The sequence below is a fragment of the Vespa velutina genome, chromosome 22 (genome assembly GCF_912470025.1).
Source record: "Vespa velutina chromosome 22, iVesVel2.1, whole genome shotgun sequence".
Lineage (NCBI taxonomy): Eukaryota > Metazoa > Arthropoda > Insecta > Hymenoptera > Vespidae > Vespa > Vespa velutina.
Window position 1 is genome coordinate 3131942 of NC_062209.1, and position 20934 is coordinate 3152875.

General features: G+C 35.3%; 1 protein-coding gene across 4 annotated transcripts in view; it reads right to left on the reverse strand.

Moving 5' to 3' along the window:
- LOC124956415 (furin-like protease 2) overlaps positions 1 to 20934 on the reverse strand; it is a 334792-nt gene that overhangs the window by 311693 nt on the left and 2165 nt on the right. For all 4 annotated transcript variants that reach the window (XM_047512198.1, XM_047512199.1, XM_047512197.1 and 1 more), the window contains exon 2: positions 10465 to 11211. In XM_047512198.1, coding sequence (XP_047368154.1) covers positions 10465 to 10650 — 186 coding nt within the window. In that variant the 5' untranslated portion in view covers positions 10651 to 11211. The remainder of the gene's footprint in view (positions 1 to 10464; positions 11212 to 20934) is intronic.

The following is a 20934-nucleotide window of genomic DNA, read 5'->3' on the forward strand; positions in this document are numbered from 1 at the left end:
CATCTACGCTGAGACAGCAGGAAACCGAGAAATACGGAGAAGATGAGAAGTGGAAAGAGACGATATGCATATATATATATATATATATATATATATATATAGCTACATATTGAAATAGCGTCCTTTAAAAGCGACATAACGGAGACCGCAATACATATTATTATATAATAAATACGAGAATGCCACGAACGATAAAAGGATCGCGCTTATAAGAACGTGGGAAAAAAAAATAGACATTAAGATAAGCCGAATAAAGTACAAAAGAAAAAGGAAAAAAAGAAAAGAAAAAGACAAAAGAAAGAAGAAATAGAAGAAAAGAAAAAAGAAATAAGAGACATATGAAAAACCTTGGAACGAGAGACAGAATTAATCCTTTGTTTTCATTGACATTTTGTACAACTCATTTAACTCGTGTCATTAAACGATCAGATGTCAGATAATATATAATATAAAGATTCATTGAAATTATTCTATGTGAAAACAATTTAACGATGGATACGTCAATGACAAACTTTGACATTTAATACAAGTTACACACACATATATGCACATTAATAAGTATTCGCATTCTTACGTTTAAATACACGCGAATGACATTCCTAAATTTTTCCTTGTTTCAATCGATATAACATTTAAGAGAATTCTCTTTGTAGATGATATAAAATCTTTCTTTCTTCTTGACGCTTCGATGCATTCGAAATTTAGCTACTTTTTCGTAGTAGAGTCGGATTGAATCGTTCATTTTAATATTCCACCCATTCCTCCAGGCATATAATAATAAACCGTTACTAAATGGCTATTTGAGGCAAGAGATAGTAAGAACGATACAACGAGATGGAGGTGGAAGAGAGAGTGAGAGAGAGAGAGAGAGAGAGAGAGAGAGAGAGAGAGAGAGAGAGGAGATTGAGGGCAGGGGGAGAAGGAAAGATATAGCGTGGTCGGGGGACTAGTTAAATTTAAAGGTGGAGGAAATAAAGCAAATAGAGAAAGAAAAAAAGGAGATAAGGATAAAAAGGATAAACGAGAAAGAGAAAGAAGGAAGAAAAAGCAAGGGACAGGTAGACACGTACAGAAAGGGGAAGGGGGGAAGGGAGAGAAACAGAGAGATAGACAAACACGGCCTTGGTTGAAATTTCAACGAAGCTGGAACGTTTTCACGCGAAAATGTCCACCGCGATGGTAGGAACGAGCGACGCGGAAGGAAGCTGATTTTCCACGGTCTACCGAGGGTGAAACGATTCGCGGAAATTGAGGAGGAAGAGGAGGGAGAGGTATAAAGCCGACCCTTCGGCGTACGGCGTACCGATGGGTGAGGCCATCTCGAGCGAAGGGTGCATCCTCTCATACCGATCGGCCGATCTTTCCCAGTAGCTACTATATACATTCATTCTGTCCTCTCTCCTTTTCTTCCTCTCTCTGTCTCTCTCTCTCTCTCTCTCTCTCTCTCTCTCTCTCTCTCTCTCTCTCTCTTTGTCTCTCACACACACTTTCTTTTTTGCACGCCCTCGCAGTAAAAATATTTTTAAACTCGCTGCAGCTGCGACGACGATTCACGAGAAGATTTCACATGCAGGGAATCTTTTCGACCGGAAAGTAATCTCTTTTTCTCTTCTTCGTTTTTTATTTTCTTTCTTCTTTTTTTTTTTTTTTTTTTTGCTTTTTCGTCCACATAAATTCGTCGTCAGGGTTAGTCGTTAAAGGCGACGAACGATTTCCCCACCCCTCAAAAAAAAAAAAAAAAAAAAAAAAGAAAAAAAAAAAAAAAAAAAAAAAAAAAAATGAGAAATAAAAAAGTATTCCGTGCGTAATGATAATACGTTAAAATTCGTCGAATATTGATAAAGAAAAAAAGTAAAAAATAAATGTACACGCGTTTTCTACGAATACTATTCCATTTTCAAATGTTCCTCTCGGTATTACTCATATTTTCATTGTCTAAAAAGAAACGAGAGATTCTCGTCATGTTTTCATAAAGAAGAAAAAGAAAAAGAATGTAATAAATAAATAAATAAATGAAAAGGGAAGAAAGAAAGCAAATGGAAGAAACGTTTAAAGGAAAATGGAAGAAATGGGAAAAAGAGTAGATACACATCTTGGTAAATCTCTTATCCTCGATGAAAAATAAAATAACTCACGGTCGCGTGTCCCGTATTGTAAGGACTGAAAAATAAAAAGTCACGGATATGGATAAAGATAAAGATAAAGATAAAGATAAAAACAAAGATAAATAAAAAGATAGAGAAAGAGAAAGGAAGGGGCAAACAGAAGAGACAGAGAGAAGTTACTTGAAGGAGTAAAAATCGAGTCGGCAGTTTGTAGAGATCTTGCGAGAATGGGCGAACACGTGGGAAAGCCTTTGCTCGCAAGAACATTGCAATCGTGAACAAAATCCTTTCTCCGTGAATGGCCTCGCCTCAAACACTACCACCTTGGATCGAGTCTACGAACTTTTCTGGAGCGTAGAGAGAAAGAGAGAGAGAGAGAGAGAGAGAGAGAGAGAGAGAGAGAGAGAGAGACCTTAGATGTATAGATACATATTTATGCATATATATGTATAAGTACTTATATGCCAAGCCCCGTTCCCACTCGCACGAGAGAACCCTTCCACCAACCTTCGGTCAAAATACTTTCCCGTCGATCTCTCTAACTCTTAGAACTCTAGGATCAATCGAGGCCTCAAGATTTGACATTTGACCTCCTTCGTTTCAAGTTCCACGAGTCTTTTGTTAGTCGTATAACTTGCCAAACGATTTCGATAAATAACAATGCCCAAGAATTATCTATCGCAATTATCTATCGTGATTCTGAATAAAAATAAAATCTAATTGAACGTTTTTCTCACGTATTCGTTCAATTTTCTTGTCTCTTTTTTCGTATACTTTTTATGCTTACAAAAAAGAAAAGGACGAATCAGACGTCGATTCTTAAATAGATTCTGTCCGATGTTCTAGATTTCCTGCATGAATAATTTAGAAAAAAAAAAGAAGAAGAAAATGAAGAAAGGAAAAAAGAGGAAACAAAAAAAAAAGAAAAGAAAAAACGAAAAGACAAGAGCTTTAAATAAGATTTATTTTACTCGTATATCGTATGGCATATACACACACGTACTCATCCACCTACCTAAGTATACACACACACACATGCACAGATTATATTTAACGAGCGTAGCAGGGGAAAACGTCGTTATGAATACGCATGGTCATCGATATGGATTGTCATGAATTAAGGTAATTTTCCTCTTTCCCGTCGCGGTACGTACACGACAGGATGATACCGCAAACGACGTAGTTACAAATCCGTCGACGTATCGAGTGATATTAAAGCGGAATAAAATTTGCATAATGCTTGTGTTTCATTAGCGTCCGCACTCCGCTCACGTACCGATACGCGCCTCCCGAAATTTTGATTCTGCTCATCCGCCGCTGTAATTTCCCTAGGAGCGAATCCAACGACGCGACAATGTCCGAGTAAAGAAATGAGATTTCGAACAACCTTTGAAAAACGTGATAATAATGATAATGATAATGATAATGATAATGACAATGATAATAATAATAATAGTAATAATAATAATAATGGCCTCGTTCACGTTTTTCTTATTTATAGAGGAAGATAAAATAAAAACAAAAAAAGGTAAGGATAAAAGGAGATAAAAGAAGATAAAAATGCAATCGAACACATTGCAAAAATAGAATCGATACTATCGTTCGATGAGAATACATTTCGTTTGTATGCACCTCTCGAACTAAATCGTTCCTATAGAAAAAAAAAAAAAAAAAAAAAAAAAAAATAAAAACTCCTACGAATGTGCGAGAGACAGAAAGAGAGAGAAATAGAGAACAATCGTCAAAGTTCTGGTTGGAAAAGGGAGACGAAAAAAAAAGGAGAGGGTGGAGAAACGAGATAGAACGATCACCACTCGTATCCGGTCTGCATCAGAGACGAGTAACTGCATTTGCCAGCAACCGGTAATAAACTTTTATCTCGCGATATATCCCCACAAGTAAGTGAGAGAGAGAGAGAGAGAGAGAGAGAGAGAGAGAGAGAAAAAGAGAGAAGGGAGAAGCTATTTCTTTCTTTCTTTCTTTCTTTCACTCTTTTTCCACACCCGATTCTTTTCGTCCGAGCTTACGTATATCCATAGATAACTTTATCTCTTGCAATGTAATGCGCAGACGCACGTCACGTAGGATAAAACGCGCGTTAGCACGATGAAAAGAAGGGCTTCGTCCGCGTACGTCATGCCCGGAAGCTAAAAACTTTTATAGCATGTCACACGGACACACGCACACGCATACACATATATATCCAATTCGTATCACCTCGTTTATCATTATTGTAAGGAAGAAGAAGAAGAAAAAGAGGATTTTTTTCCTTCTTTCCCTTTCTCCTTCTTTCTTTTTTTCTCTCCATCTTTCTCTCTCCTCTATCGTTTTTATATCCTAATCTTTCCAATGGAATCACGAAACTATATAAAACACGTAAGTACATTGCATAAGAATGAATTGAAATATTTGTTTTATCGTAATAAAGAAAATAATTGCGTAACGAGCTATTGCAAATTTACGGGTTGACCGATTGAAATGATAAAATAAAAATTACGATAAAATTTATCTTGTTATATAAAATCGTCCTCTCTCTCTCTCTCTCTCTCTCTATATATATATATATATATATATATATATATAAATTTGCAATTATAATATAATAAATTTATAATGTTTCTAAGTTGTTTGTAAGTTGATAAAATTGAACGCTCATCGCAAACATATTGCGTATAAAAAAATGAACATAGAAAAGAGAAGCGACGAATCATTGGCAATGGAAAATGAAATAAAGTGACGCGAGTATTAGTGGCAGTTTAAACGTAGAACACGCGGTGGACGTCTGATGGACATTGGACATCCGTTGGAGAATTCGTTCACGTCCAACGAGACGAGAAGGCAACACGGAACAAACCGAAACATTCACCACTCGAGCACTCGAAGCATCCCGTTTAGCCCTTGTCGGTCAAGCTAAATTAGTAACGCGACCTGGGGCGTGTCTAACGAACTCCCACGAGAAAGAGAAAGATAGTTCAACAAAGTTTCATGTTGTCGTCGTACGTTTTCTAAACTATGCACTGCTACCCGTTCGTGCCTAAGAAGGATGACTCTTCTAAAGTTTTTATCGTGACCTAGTTAACGAAACTTCGTCTTGGTATCCGTTAATGACCTCTCTTTAATATCCCTTCCTTTCGGAAATTTAACGAAGAAACGAGGAACATATCAATAACATTTTCTTCCTTCTAAATTTCAATTAAAAATAATTTCATATCATGTTTATATGTTTGTATATATATATATGCGTGTAAATACATATTATCGAGCGGTTTTCTATTTACGTGGCTTACCAAGAATTCACGTGATAAAAGCGCCATTTAACTATGTACAAATATACGCACATATTACCATATAATATTAATATCAAAAGAGACATGTACTGGTAAACCAGGAAACGCAAAAGCTTTGCCTTCCTTACAGAGTCTATATACGCAATCGTTACGCAAATCTCAAAGCATCCTCGAGAAAGAAACGCGAGCGTGGTTGGTTGACCATTGGTATGCAACTCGCGAGAACGCAAACTCGTGAGGCAATACCGCTTTTAAGTATTAGCTAGGCATTTGTTCGGATTTTATACATATATGTACGTATGTACGTATGTACGTATGTACGTATACATATACATATATATGTACTATATACATATGTCTATCGATAAGGATCGTTCAACGACGGTTTACTTTCCTATGAAATCGAGCGTGGCGGCCGAAGTCAACTGGAATCAGAATCACCTTGGCCCGCTTGAAAAGTTTTTCCTTCAATTTAATGTATAATACATTCGTGTAATCCCATATGAATTAAATACTACGATAGAAACTACATTAAGACGATACGATTTTTCTACGATAAGAGAAATAATCATTTTAAATAATAAATATTTCATAAATCGTAAGAATGATCGTTGTCTTATGATCTTAGTATCGTTTAACTTACGTATATACGTTTATGAAGCTTCATTCTTATTCGGATCGTCGAATAGAAAATAAATATAAAAAAAATATCATCCTATTTATCTTCCTGTGAATTGAACGGGAACGTTATGCGAATTAATCGACGATCTATCGTAATGTCCTCGCTCCATAGTACGAAAGGACGAAATAAAAACATTCTCAACGATGTTATTTAGAGATAAGTCGTCCAATGAGATTCCGAATGAAATGTATTCCACTTGGAGGCCATTGTACGAGTCTCAAGCAGAAGGAGGACGACGACGACGACGACGACGACGAGGGTCAAAGACAAAGCTTTAAAAAGAAACAAGCAGTCGAGTGAAGGAAATAAGAAAGGTGCTCTTAAGCTCTATGCGTATATGTATCCTACGACGTATATTCGTAATGTCTTTATGTACTACGTCATAATGTATACCACTAAACCACTCTTTCGTGCGTTTAAGATCTATTCAGAAATTAGTTAAAACTTACACAACGACTTATTTCTACTACTTATTTCTACTATTTATTTCTACTACTACTACTACTACTACTACTACTACTACTACTACTACTACTACTACTACTACTACTACTACTACTACTACTGTACTATTATAACAACAACAACGACTGTTTCTCGTTATTACGTCTCGTCTCGTTTCGTTTCAAAGATTTGTTTATCAAAGGAATGTGTATATATTATAAGAAATATAATTTTAAAAGACCTAAAAATAAAACATCCTGCGTACGTTGTATACTTTAAAGAATCACAGAGATCTTTCGGAGAATATCTTTCCGCCTTGTTTGTCGCATAGAAATGTTTACATTACAAAAGTCACTACTCCCGCCTTCTCCCTATTTCTTTCTCTTTTAACGAATAGAAATTCTTATAACTGAGTTTAACACACGATGAAAACAGCACTTTGCTCTTTTATCTTACAAAGAAAAATTTCAATTATTCCGTTGTATACAATATATGTACACATATATATACGCCTTTCATAGTCTCGTTTTTAAAAGTCTCTTCAAAGCTTGGTGCATTTGTTTCTTTATAAATAATAAGATATTACATCGGTACACAAAATGTTTGTATTTTTAAATAAAAACAAATACAAAATATAATATACAATTCCAAAGAAGTGATGAACTTGCATCAGAATTTGTAAATACGGAATTATATAGAAATATGGTAATTCAATCATTTCATTCTATTCTTTTTTTTTTTTATAGCTTGAATTTTCCAATTGATAAAGTGCGCAAGTAATTTAATTAAAAAAAAAAAAAAAAAAAAAAAAAAAAAAAAAAAAAAAAAAAAAAAAAAAAAGAGGAAAAGGTTATATACGAGCCATTCAAAACTTTTATTTCAAATGTAAATATTTTGTTTCTTACGATATATGCAGTTTTGTATCAAACAATGGTTCCCCCAAAAAAAGGAAAAGAAAAGAAAAGAAAAGGGAAAAAAGAATGGAATGTTCCGGAGACACAGTTGCATGTAAAAAGAAAAAATGTTTTTCTTGTAAAAATAATTCTTTTCATGGATGGTAACAGAATGCGATTAAAATGATTTTTCGCTTTCTGTGAGATTTAAATCTTTATCTTGTTTATTGAATTGCTGATAATGAGGGCTACGACGACGAGGCCGTCAAAATGTAATAACTCAATCAATGTAGACATATCGATTATAAATAGAATTGTAGATTACATTTATATATATAACATCTTATCTATAAATATATATATATATATATATATATATATATAAAATAAAAAATAAATAAAATAAAAAAAAAAATAAAAAATAAAAAAATATTATCCAATAAAATCACACATATTCTGCTCATTCTCTGCCAACACTTTTATACGGAAAAAAATCTATTACAAAGAGATCATAAAAAATCTTATTGGCAAGCCCTGTACTGACGTTAGTATCAACGAAACGATCCTCCTTGTTGCTTCATGTTACAACGCGAAGAAATGATATTCGCCATCAATACGATCGAATTCGTCGTGTCAGATAAAGCACGTAATATCGAACCAGTTACGAGTCTTTAGGTCGATCGAATGTCATGACCCGTCTGATGATAAATCTTTTTAACGCGATAAAAGGAACACGAAAGAGACGAGAGAAAATTCTGTTTCTTCTTTCCCTATATACTAGATTACTAGAAAATAATATATTAAGAAGAATGAAATGTCAAGAAAAAAAAAAAAATAAATAAATAAATAAAAGAGGAAAGAAAAAAGTACGAACGTTCGATCGATTATGCGAGGGAATATGTAAACATGTTTATCGCTTATGATCTATTATGAAAAAGAAAAAAGAAAAACGTCGACTCGTTCTCGCTCATTCACTAATGATAAAATTTGCGAGAGTTATTGTAATCGTATAGTTGTTGAATTACGATGATAAACGAGAAAGAGAGAGGGAGATAGAAAAGAACAAATATTTCACTCGTTTTATTTCAACAGTGATAACTTTTTAGGCTCAATGAATATTTGCAATCAATATATATCTGAATACTGTACTCGAATTCGTCGTGACTGATACTTCGATCGTCAATCAATTTTACGAATTATAGATAGCTTGTCAACCGATAAAAAATTATTTGTCACTATTAACGAATTGATATAAACAAATGATACTCTCTACAAGACATGGTGATACGAAGTAAAATACAATAAACAGAAAAAAAAAATAATTAAACACAGTAACTATAAAATAAATGAAGAAGAAACAAAAAAAAAAAAAAAAAGAAAAAGAGAAGAAACGCATTAATCGAAAGTATACGAGCAAGACAGAGAACGTTTAACTTAATATAAAGATATATTAGATGTAGGACGTCAGATAAATCTGTGTGCGTTAGAATCATTGCCGGCTGAACGACGACTCCCCTTATATTTTTCTTCATAATACTAAGTAATAATCTCGGAGACGATTACGTAATAACCGATTCATCTAAACCTTAACGCATCACTGCGTTACGATGAACGTTACTAAAAAAAAGAAAGAAAAAAAGAACGACAATTAAGTTGGATAGAAGTTTTACTTCGTTAAAACTTCTATCTCTCTCTCTCTCTCTCTCTCTCTCTATATGAGTATATATATACATATACATATAAAAACACATGTACACGTGTTAAACTTCAATCATAAAAAAAAAAATATGAAAAAAAAAATAAAAAAAAATAGAAAGAAAAAAAGGAAGAATGATAAAAAATGCGTACGAATTAACGAGTTTCAAGTGATAAGTTATATTCGTGAACACGTTTCGCGACGAAAAAAAGAGACTGACCCTATGGTAAAAACTATCTTGATTGCGCTATTTAACACCACGAGAAATCTTCCGGCGAAGAGAAAAAAGTAGGGAGGGCCGAAAAAACAAAAAAAATAAAAAAGAAAGAAAGGAAGAAAATGAAGAAGAGAGAGAGAGAGAGAGAGAGAGAGAGAGAGAGAGAGAGAAAGCGACGGATAAAATATTACAGAGGGGCTGTTCTTGAAAGAAAGAAATGTAGCTAATTACTTTGAATATACTCCCGCGCAGCCGCCATTATAGTCTCTCTACAAGGAGCTACTACCTTGGCATGCACCACCGAAGCAACTCGATACATCATTTTAGACTCGGAACTATCATATGTTCCGGGAAATTACGTCGTTACTGCGAAACTTCCCAGATTCTCTGTTATGCCGAAAGAAAGCTGCAAAGGCAGAAGAAGCGCGGAAACGATGTTCAGAGAAGAACTTTAGTGCTATTCCTTACCACGAACAATCTCTATCGCATACCCATAATGTTAATTTACTGTCCACCATTAACGGATCGATAGCACAGAAAAGCGTATAACGGTTTAATCTAAAACTCCAAGTTTTTATTCTTTCATGAAGGAACACTTTCCTGGATCAACGCGAACCAACGTTCGAAATAAATATATCTATACTAAAAATCGCTCGTTAAATGTGATAAAGTATTTACGATTTAATTTATTGAGATTCTATCGTCGAGATACCTTTTTTACTTTATATTCATATATATACATATATACATAATGTATATTTATAAATTACGTAACTAATATATCGCCCTTCGAAACTATTTGATCGAAGAGAGAACATTCTGGCCTTGATTATTAAAAATAACTCAATGTTCGATTTAAATTAGAACTAATCCCGGTACGCATTTTAATTCCCGACAATGTTTTAACATAATAAAAAGTCATTCATTGACAATAGAATAATCCCGACGGCCTTCAAAGTCGTGGCCTTGTCTACGTATGTTTGTTCTCTTTAAAGGAAAATCGGTAGCAAGTTTCAATGCTGAAAGAGAAATAGAGATTTAAAAAAAGGAAGAAAAAAGAAAAAAAAAAAATAAAAAATAAGGAAAAAGAAGAAAAGGAAGAGAAAAGAGAAGGGAGGAAAAAAATGAAGAAAAACTAACCTGTCCGTGATTGTCGAAGCCGTGTTTCTCGGCGATCTCGGTTGCAGCTTCTACTCCTTCCGGTACATGGACCGCGAACTGATTCGAGTAGATGGGCACGGGCCGTGCACGAGGACGGGCTTCTGCTTCTGACTTTATCGGTGCACCGACCAGCAGGAAGCACACCAAGGTCACTCTGACGATCATCTCGTCGTCGTTACCGTCGACGAGCGAGGACTAACCGCGCGACACGCCGACGACAAGGACAATTACGAGCGTTACACGACTCGTCGACTAGTGGGAGAAAGAGAGAGAGAGAGAGAGAGACAGACAGACAGACAGACAGAGAGACAGAGAGAGAGAGAGTGCGAGAGAGAGAGAACTCGATTTCCTCCCACTCCGTATCTATCTGTCTCTATCCCTATCTCTCTCTCTCTCTCCTTTACCACTCTATCTATCTCTGTCGCACCTCTTCGATTAATTTCTTCGTTAAATCCCAAGTAGTTTTCGACGCACGTACGATTATTATTGCGAGACGAAATTTTTATTTCTTTTTATTTTTATTATGCGACGACACCTCGACACCCCACTTTATTATTTTCTTTCTTCTTTTATCCTCTTCGTGGATTGAAATACGACGATAACGGCACGTAAAAGTCGAAGAACGATCCCGACGTATTTTTTGCGTATTAAGCGGACGAATTTGTTACTGGCGAGATTTGAATAACGTTGTTCCTCCTTGTAGTGGTGTTGGCTAGCTCGGCTTATCTGCAACACGAAACGAAGGAAAACCGCAGATTAGCGATGCGATCTGTTGGAAAACCACAGCATGGAGAAACCGCCAAGACGGAGCCGATCTTTGGATCGGTTTCTATAGTAATCTTCCTTCCGGTCGCTTAATTGTTTTGCTTCTTTTTTTTTTTTTTTTTTTTTTTTTTTTTTTTTTAATTTTATTTGTTTTTTATTTTTATTTTCATTATCTTTCAACGGAACTTTTGCAAATCGCATCTAACGATGTTAAGTGCGAAACGAAAGACTTTGATGTATCTTATCATGAACTTTCGATCAACGAAGAAAGACATCAAAAACTATAAAAATAAAGAAGAAGAAGGGAAAGAAGAATGAAAGAAAAACTGTGTGCGACGAAAATATAATTTGATTTAACGCTATTCGAATAAATTTCCGTATTATCGAGGCAAAAAATACGGATCAAATCGTCTCTCTATTATCCTAATATTTCATTCTTATTTTGTTTGCATATATTCTTTCGCATATTCGAACAATAAAAGAAACATTACGTATATACATATTTTGTTGTTCACTATGTGAAGACAAAAAAGGAAAAAGAAAAAAAAAATGAAAAGGAAAAAATAAAAACCAATAAAAAGAATTAATAAAAATACTCTTCCTATCAAACGTTCCTCTTGGCAAGCTTGACGGCTCGTATAAATTGAGTTTTTCGACGTGTCGTTCGCGTGCTATTCCCAAAAATAGAAACGTTACGGGTGAGTATTAGTTTCGTACAACTTTTTCGAGAACGTTCGACGATATTAATTTAGTGGAAAAAGTGACCGTAACCGATGACGATGAATTCGTCGAGGGATGGAAGTTTTGTGATCGGGGGACTCAATCCAGACTGTCGATAAAATTCCTAGAATTTGCCAAATGCTATTCTGTCCTATCGTAAACCATAAACGAATCTCGCTCGTAGATAATTAATAACTATATACAATGCATCCACGATGTTTCAACTATTCAATATATACAATAGGAACGCGCGAGCAAACGTTTGCTAATGAAATGTGTTAACAATCATCGGAGGCCTGTGTTGATCGTTAAGATTAAATTTTCAAATGTCCATTCTCCCATCTCTATATCTCCTTTCTCTCTCTCTCTCTCTCTCTCTCTCTCTCTTTCTCGCATAAGCCTCGATATACTGTTCAAACTCAATCGCTAGCTCGTCACCAGTATTTCATAATAATTCTGTTCCCATTTTCTCTGTATTTACCAAACTGTTCTAGCGTAATTCGATGGCTTAGGCGTATGGTAATCTCTCTCATCTCATCATCAGTGATCTTCGATAGTTACAACGCTCGAAGGCTAATTAATAGCTTTCGATGTATAAATCATCGGTTTCGTGGTCGATGATCAGGCCATATAAATGTATGTGTGTATGTGTGTGTGTATATATATATGTATGTGAAAACAAACGATAAGCTCGCTAGTTTAGAGATCGTGGCAAAGCGCAGCGGCTTAACGCACTCGTACTTTCGACGATCGGGGCATCTGGGGTAAACAGAAGCAAAGTTTAGTCGGAGGGAACCAGCCAGATAGATACATAGATCGATAGATAGATAGATAGAGAGATAGAGAAAGAGAGAGAGAGAGGGAAAGAGAGGAAGGAGGGCTTAATGCACTCATCGAAACTCGGGGAAAGCTTCAAACGAGACGTACAAACGTATGTTGTATGTATGTATACAGTTTACGAACGTAAGCTCGAGATGATCCAGTTTCGATCGAGTGAGACTACATACGAGATGCAATACGTATTCCTCAAAGTTTCACGATTTGCGTGGATTCGTGTCGGAGATAAAGAGCCAGCTAAATTAACGCGCAGATGTCATTGACGATAATGAATTACATTGGGATAGTAACCGAGAGCAAATTCAAGAACAAATATCGCCTTCCCCTCGAAACCCACGATATATATATATATATATATATATATATATATATATATATATATTAAAATTGAATTAATTTTCATGTAAATATATTATTTGAATTTTTTTAATTACATGCGAAACGGAATAATATTAAATAAGTTCGAACATATTGAGAGCTCGTACCATTGATGGTTCATCATTGTCGTTCGACGAGCATGAGGATAAAGCATATCGATTCCACTAATAGAACATTCCAATCAATTCTATAAACGCTCACCATCATTTTTCAATATATTTTCATCGATTAATACGTATCGAAAATACGTAGATCGACTTTCATTGGTAACGATTTATCGTTATTTCTCATGAAAAGTTATTACACATTGTTGCGTTGAATCCCACATAAAGAAACCATCGAGTTAGTTTTGAAACTTTACGAAACACCATTGTTAATTTTCTTTGTAACAGATAATGATCGCATGATTAAAAATATTCGTGAAAATTCGATATTAACATGATCATTTTAATACTATTGAAAAAATAATTTGGCGAATCTTGTCTATTGTTTATTTATCATAGTAAAAAGAATAATTTTGTTAAATACGTTGGGAAGTAGATTTCTACCAAACAATATTCGATTTGATGCGATAAATTTTAACGGCATATAGTGATCCCCGAGTGAAAGGAGGTCAATGGCTGGAGCAAAACAGGCAAAAGGCCGGTCGAGGCGAGTACGTAGATATGTACGTATGTATATATGTATATATATGTACGTACGTATATATGTATGTATGTATGTATGTATGTATGTATGTACGTCGACGAGTACCTATCTCGAATTGGTCGAAACTTTCTCGCGAAATCGGCGTAACGCAAAGCACTGTACGATTGTACGCGCACGTAACAAACTCGACAAATTTGAAAACTCGATTGTAAAAGCGAACACCGAAAATGTGTTCGATATCAACAAATTTTTTTCCATTCCGTTACGTAATCGAACACGAACAGAAATCGGAGGCTAGACGAAAGATAGAAGTCAACATAATTATCTAAGCATATGTGTTTGATACACCATAAATATACTCACGATATATGTAAGTATATATATATATATATATATATATATATATATATATATATATATGTATGTATATTCGAAGTAAATGTATAAGCATCGAAGTCACGACTATAAATTGATATTTTGAAAGAAAGAGTGAAAAGCAAACTAAATCTTTTCAGGACCGAGGATTCCCTCCAAGGATTTCGTTAGCGTATATTTTAAGAGAGTAGGGGAAGTAGTAGAGGAGAAGAAGGGAAACGATTTGAGACGTTGAAGTCAAGCGAACGTCACCGTTTGACTTCAAACGTTGGAAACGAGATATTAGATTCCAGATATCACGCTTAAAGTATTGAAATGCGAAACCTCTAAGGAATCGAGAATTTCCGCGCGTGTATCAACGAATGTCGTTTACGTTGCACTAGTTGGAGATAAGCGAGTATGTGAAAGAGGCTCTAACAAGTTGATAAATCGTTCGCCGGCTCATTAATTAAATTGACGTAACGATAAAATAAATATTTTCTATCGTCTCTAAATATTCCCAGTATGTCAAGGATACAACCTCCAAAAGAAATATAATCGAATTTTTTATATAAGAAAAAGAAACAAGAAGAAGAAATCAAATATTCTTTCACTCGATTTTTATCTAGGGAAAGAATAATGAACCATTAAATATCATTATCAATCGATAAGCTCGACGCTCGATCGTTTTTACTTATTGCAAGGGAAAAAGTTGAAAAAGTCGAAGCTACTTAATTAAACGGTTTTGAGTGGCTTACTCGAGTAGTTATTAAGTTCGATGATCAAGAGCATCAAAGAAAGGGAGAACATATGATACGGAGAAAGAACGAGAGAGAGAGATAGAGAAACAGAGACAGAGGAAATAAGAGAAGGAGAAGCAGAGAGGGATTAAGCTGGCGTAAGCGCTACACAGCATTATTCAATAGACACTCTTTCTGCTAATAGACTAGTATCTTACACTTGATATTGATGACGTCAAGATGGCTAGAGGTTATTTTTAGTTAGGCGTTATGCGAATCACTAGTAATTTCGTAGCTGTCGTGTTAGGAAACGCGAGATAGAGATAAAAAGAGAGAGAGAGAGAGAGAGAGAGAGAGAGAGAGAGAGAGAGAGAGAGATACAGAAAGAAAGAGAGACGATGATAAGAAGGAATTGCACAGTGTTTTCATATGCAAAAAGTTTGAGTAACCGTCCTCGACTCTGAATTGTGCGAATTTCCGTTTTAACGTATAAAACATTAACAAGAGAGCGAAAGTGAGAGTGAGAGAGAGAGAGAGAGAGAGAGAGAGAGAGAGAGAGAGAGCGAGAGAGCGAGAGAGAGAGTGAATAAACTCTTGTCGTACCTCACGAAACGAAACGAGTAGTATATAGTCGAGCAAAACGCTATCTACCATTTACAGTGACACGTGGACCATGAGAATTTCTGTCACGTGCCATCCAACTCGCAATAACCATACGGTCGGTCGGTCGGTCGGGCGGACAGACGGGCGCACCTACCGAAATTATGAAACCTCCAGGCGACGACGACGCGTCGACGAAATTAGCATAACAAATTCGAGACCATTAGATGATTCGTAAAGAAATTTTTAGGATTACCCCAGGCCATAATATTATAACGAATAAATAAAAAGGGAAAAGGAGAAAGAAAAAAAGAGGTTTTAATAGATTATCACATAGATATTAAACTCGTTTGACTATCGAAAGGGAAATCATCAATGAAATAGCGTTAACACTTGGTAAAAGTGGAAAGCTTTTGCTTTACTTTCCACTTACCTCTAGTTAACCATTTCGTTTTCCCCTCGACGCTCGGCTATTAACTAATTAATTATAACGCATATCGCGACTATTATTCCGACAAAGTTTTCCTAATTAAGATTATTAATTAAAGAAGAGCAGAGGAAAATCTCTGGAATCTTTTGTAATCGGCTTTTTGTCTAGGTCCGAGCACGGGATTGCCATTCTCGATGGCCAATTAGCACGCGTGATTACGGGAAGCCAGTGAAAATCCACGAAAAAGAGATACTTTTGCGTCGTCGTTTTCCTCTTTCCTCCTGGTATCTACTGCGAGGTAATCCCTTTGTGATCCTGACTGGACTCAATCTTTTTTTTTCTTTTTTTTTTTTTCTTTTTTTCTTTTCTTTTCTTTTCTTTTAATTTCCAGTGTCAAAAAATTAAAAAATAATAATAAAAAGGAGAAACCGATGTAACATATTTATCATGGGTAAAATTCGTAATTTATTATTAAAATGAGCACATCGATGAGAAAGTTTCTAGAGCATGATAAGCATGGTCAAGTTTCTTCGTTATGATTTTTACTAAACAATGTCCTTTGCCTGAAACATCATTTTGCGAAATTTCATATCTCTACTCCCAGTTTTAAGGGAAATATGAGGATTTAAAAACTTTTTTTCTTTGCTGCTGCTTAAAATATAAACATACAAATAGCCTTTCTAACCTTCTTCAAAACCCCTTAAAACTTTTTAAGCCACGCCCATTCTAAACACCATATACCACACCTATTCAAAACACCATATACCACGCCCCCTCAAAACACCATATACCACGCCTCCTCCAAATCCTATAGGCCACTCTACTTCCAAACATTGTAAGCGCCCACTTCAACCCCCATATCTTCAGCTCTCTCCAATTTCTATATATACCCTACAGCTCCCTACATCCCCATATACCATGCCCTCTCTAAATCACATAGGTCGTACCCTCTCCAAAATACCTTCTCTAAACACCTTAGAACACGCCCCTCTCAATTTAATTATCTTAAATAGTAATCGATAAAAAAATGACAAAGTTTCAGACTTTTATCCTCCCGCTATATTAAACTAGAGATTTAAAATTTGTGGAAATGATATTTTGGACGAGGTACATTGCTTGGTAAGTAATAATAAAAAAAATATTGAGTCACTTGAATATTTTCACTTTTCTAAAGTCTCATCATCGCGAATTGATTTGAATGTTTCTACTTCGAGGATATTCAATGTAAATTGAAAAGCATTAACATCGCGTGTGACTAACGAGTTATCGAAGGAAATAGGATATGCATGCACGATATTCGCAGGTTTTCGACTGCCAAACATTCGACTTCGATATCTCTGTAGTCAAGCGTAATTTCGACCGATAGATTATTACCCCAGCGAATATATCAAACTAGGGAAGCGTGATAGACAAAATAGGAAGAGGAGTTGAATGAATAGAACGAGCTAGACCGAGTTTCGTAACGTTTGGTTACTACGGCCGATTTAACATAGAAATTTCGTACGATGTTATATACTATTCTAAAAGAGATTTCTTTATGAATAAGTTAACTATTAACGACGCACTCTCCCGTAATGCAATCTACGTATACATACGTATGCATAATCTATAATGTATGTATACCCTCTTACAATATGCATTACTCATACGTTTCAACGGAATCAAGGAAAACGTGCGCGTACATAGAGTAGAAAAAGAATTCACTCGTCTCGTCAGCAATTAAGAAATCTTTAATCTTTCTCACGTTTCTTTTTTATTTATTTTTCTTTTATATATATATATATATATATATATATATATATATATATTTATTTATTTTATTCCATTGCGAAACAGACTGTCGAGATTACTAAAGGAAATAAAAAAAAACCCTTAAAACGAAGAACCTCGTTTCATACTTTTTTCTTTTTCCTCTTCTTCTTTTTCTTCTTCTCTCTTTCTCCCTTTTTTTTATTATCTATAAAGACGAACTATACTAAAGAGAGTGACTCGACAAAAAAGAAATATATATATATATATAGGGATCTAGTATCTTCGAACAATCGACTTTTAATATTGGCCCTTCTAGTTCGCCATAGCTGAGTATTCCGTTGGGCGAAAATTCGCTTCTACGAAAGTTTTCTGGGAGGAGAGGGAGGGGGGTGAGAGAGAAAGAAAGGAAAAAGAAAAGAGAACGAAACGAAGGAAAGTTAGGAGCACTTTAACGATATATAAAATCACTTCTCGTCCTAGTCTGAAAAAGTTTTTCAAGAGGACGCTCGAACGCACGTGCCAGTCGAGTTTTCGTCGTCATCGTCGCTGTCGTCGTTGTCGTCGTCGTCGTCGTCGTCGTCGTCGTCGTCGTCGTCGTCGTCGTCGTCGTCGTCGTCGTCGTCGTCGTCGTCGTCGTCGTCGTCGTCGTCGTCGTCGTCGTCGTCGTCGTCGTCGTCGTCGTCGTTCGCGACAGGCGAAACGAATTAATGATTCCATGGTAGCCGTGAAGACGACAACGAACGAGTAAATAAATATCCCAGGATCTGGTACGTAAGAAAAAGGTATTTAATTGCGTTAATGAATATTCATGATAGGTAGGAACCAACGTGCCCGTATATTTCTCGACAGCAACGAGGATAAACGATCGAACCAATTTAAGTAACACTTTCATTCTGATACACAAACAAACTGCGAACATTTGCTTTAATATATAATATCGTTTCTTCCTCTTTAATTACTGTTGAAATTCTATACATCATATTATAATATCCATATATTGTTTCGTTAATATCATATTACTGATCATTTGGAAATTAAACATTTCACTCTTATATATTCTATACATTTCGTATTTTTTGATTGTTCTTGTAATAAGCATATATATTACATTATAATTATCAAATTGCAAAAACGTACCATATACCGATATATTATTAGTATAATACAGATATATAATATACATATAATACATATATATATGTATAGGTAATATAAAATATTATCAGTGAAAGCTATGAGAGTTTCGAAGCGCAAACGACGTCGATTTATTTTTTCGGCACATTCTTGGGTGAACCAAAAATAAATAAAAAAAATAAATACAAAAAATAAAAAAAAAAAATAAAAAAAAAAAAGAGAGATCTGCTCTCGAGTTTTGGCAAAGATCGATGGTACGTGAGGCAGCTGTGAAAAATAAAAAAGAGAGAGAAAGAGAGAAAGGGTAAAAAAAGAAAAAAAATAACCAAAATAAACGAAAGAAATTCGAATGGATGAGGTGAATAATAATTTCGCAAAAAATCACGTATGAATTATCTAATTTGTCGACAGTGGAATGAACGACGAGTAACATCGTCTTGAATGTGTGAAAACACGCGAATCTGAAAACCTAAAGTCGTATTCAATTCGATCATAAAAAAGTCTCTATATGCGTTTTTTCACTTTGTCCTTGCACTTTCCGCGCATGTGGAACTTGCTTTTACTTTATTTCTTTTGTGCATTTTACTTTTTTTCTATTTAAATTAAAAACAAATAGAAATCCGTCCTTAGTTAGAGTTAGCTCTTTGCAACAAACAACGAAGCGTGAAATAGAAATAGAGAGAAATAGAGAGAGAGAGAGAGAGAGAGAGAGAGAGAGAGAGAGAGAGAGAGACTCAACAAAGACTGGTAGGAATTAGATATAACACGTTAGAACGTGAGAGGCTAAATCGAGAAATTCCTTTACGTTCCTGTAAAGCGTAATTACGTATATCAAGAGTCACGTTGCTGAGGGGAGGGATAAAAAGGAGGGAGGAAAGGAGGAGGGAGGAGAGAGAGAGAGAGAGAGAGAGATCAAGAAAAAGAGAGAGATGGAGTATGGAAGGTGTAAGCATTACTTTAATCTCCGTACGAATTTCGTAGGAATGAAAAAAAGATGAGAAAGAAAGAGATGAAGAAATAGAGAAATAGCAAAGAAAGATAAAGATAGACACAGAGAGATGGGGGGAGGAAGGGAAGAATATGAATTGTATAAGAAAATAACGTCGCACATTACTGCTATATGGAGTTTAATGGCGCGTCATGACAATTTGCAAATTATTCCATTCTCCATTCTTAATTATCTTAATAGATATCATTGATATAGAAGAAATAAGAGGTTTGAAACAGCATTCGTCTATATCGAAGATCGAATGCATCTATTATTTACGCGTGTCTGTAACAGACAGACTTGTTGCATCCAACTTGTTCATCCTTGTATATACATTGTATGTACATATGTATGTATGTAGATACATATATACATATATACATACCTCTTCCTTCTCACCCCCCCCCTCTCCTCTCCATCTCTCACTCTACTCCTCCATCTATTCGCTGGGTCCCATCTGTTTCTCTCTCGCACACGTAAACGCGTGACTGCTCTTGAAAGAGTTCAATCGTCGTCTGGGCACTCACGCGCGTCACATTTTTCCTGATCGTTCATTAACCTTCTTCACGTTCTATCTCCTATCACGAACTTGATGTCGGACATTGATAACAATCTCTAGCCGCGAGATGAAATTTAAGGGACGAAGGGAAAAAACTCTCCCCACCCAGCTCACTTCTTTTGCGAGAACGAAAAAACGACAAAAGAATTCAAAAAAAAAAAAAAAAAAAAAATTAAAAATTAAAGGGGAAAAAAAAAAGAAAGAAAGAAAAAGAGATCGAAATTTTGGACGAAGGGAACTTCTCAAATATTCGCGCCTCGTCGATCAACGAATCCAATTGACCAATCAAACTTTTTTCGCGGCGTTTATCGCAAGACCAAATAAAAGAGAGATCGCCGTTTTAAATTTCGCGCCTTGTCGATATACCCAATGGACCGATCGAAAATTTTGTTTAGTTTTCTTTTTTTTTTTTTTTTTGCTTTGTTTTTTTGCCACATTTATTGCGAAACCAGATAAAGAGATCGCCATTTTAAATTTCCCGTTCTCGTCGATCCACCCAATGGAACCAATCGAACATTTTTTTTTCGCAACATTTATTGCGAAA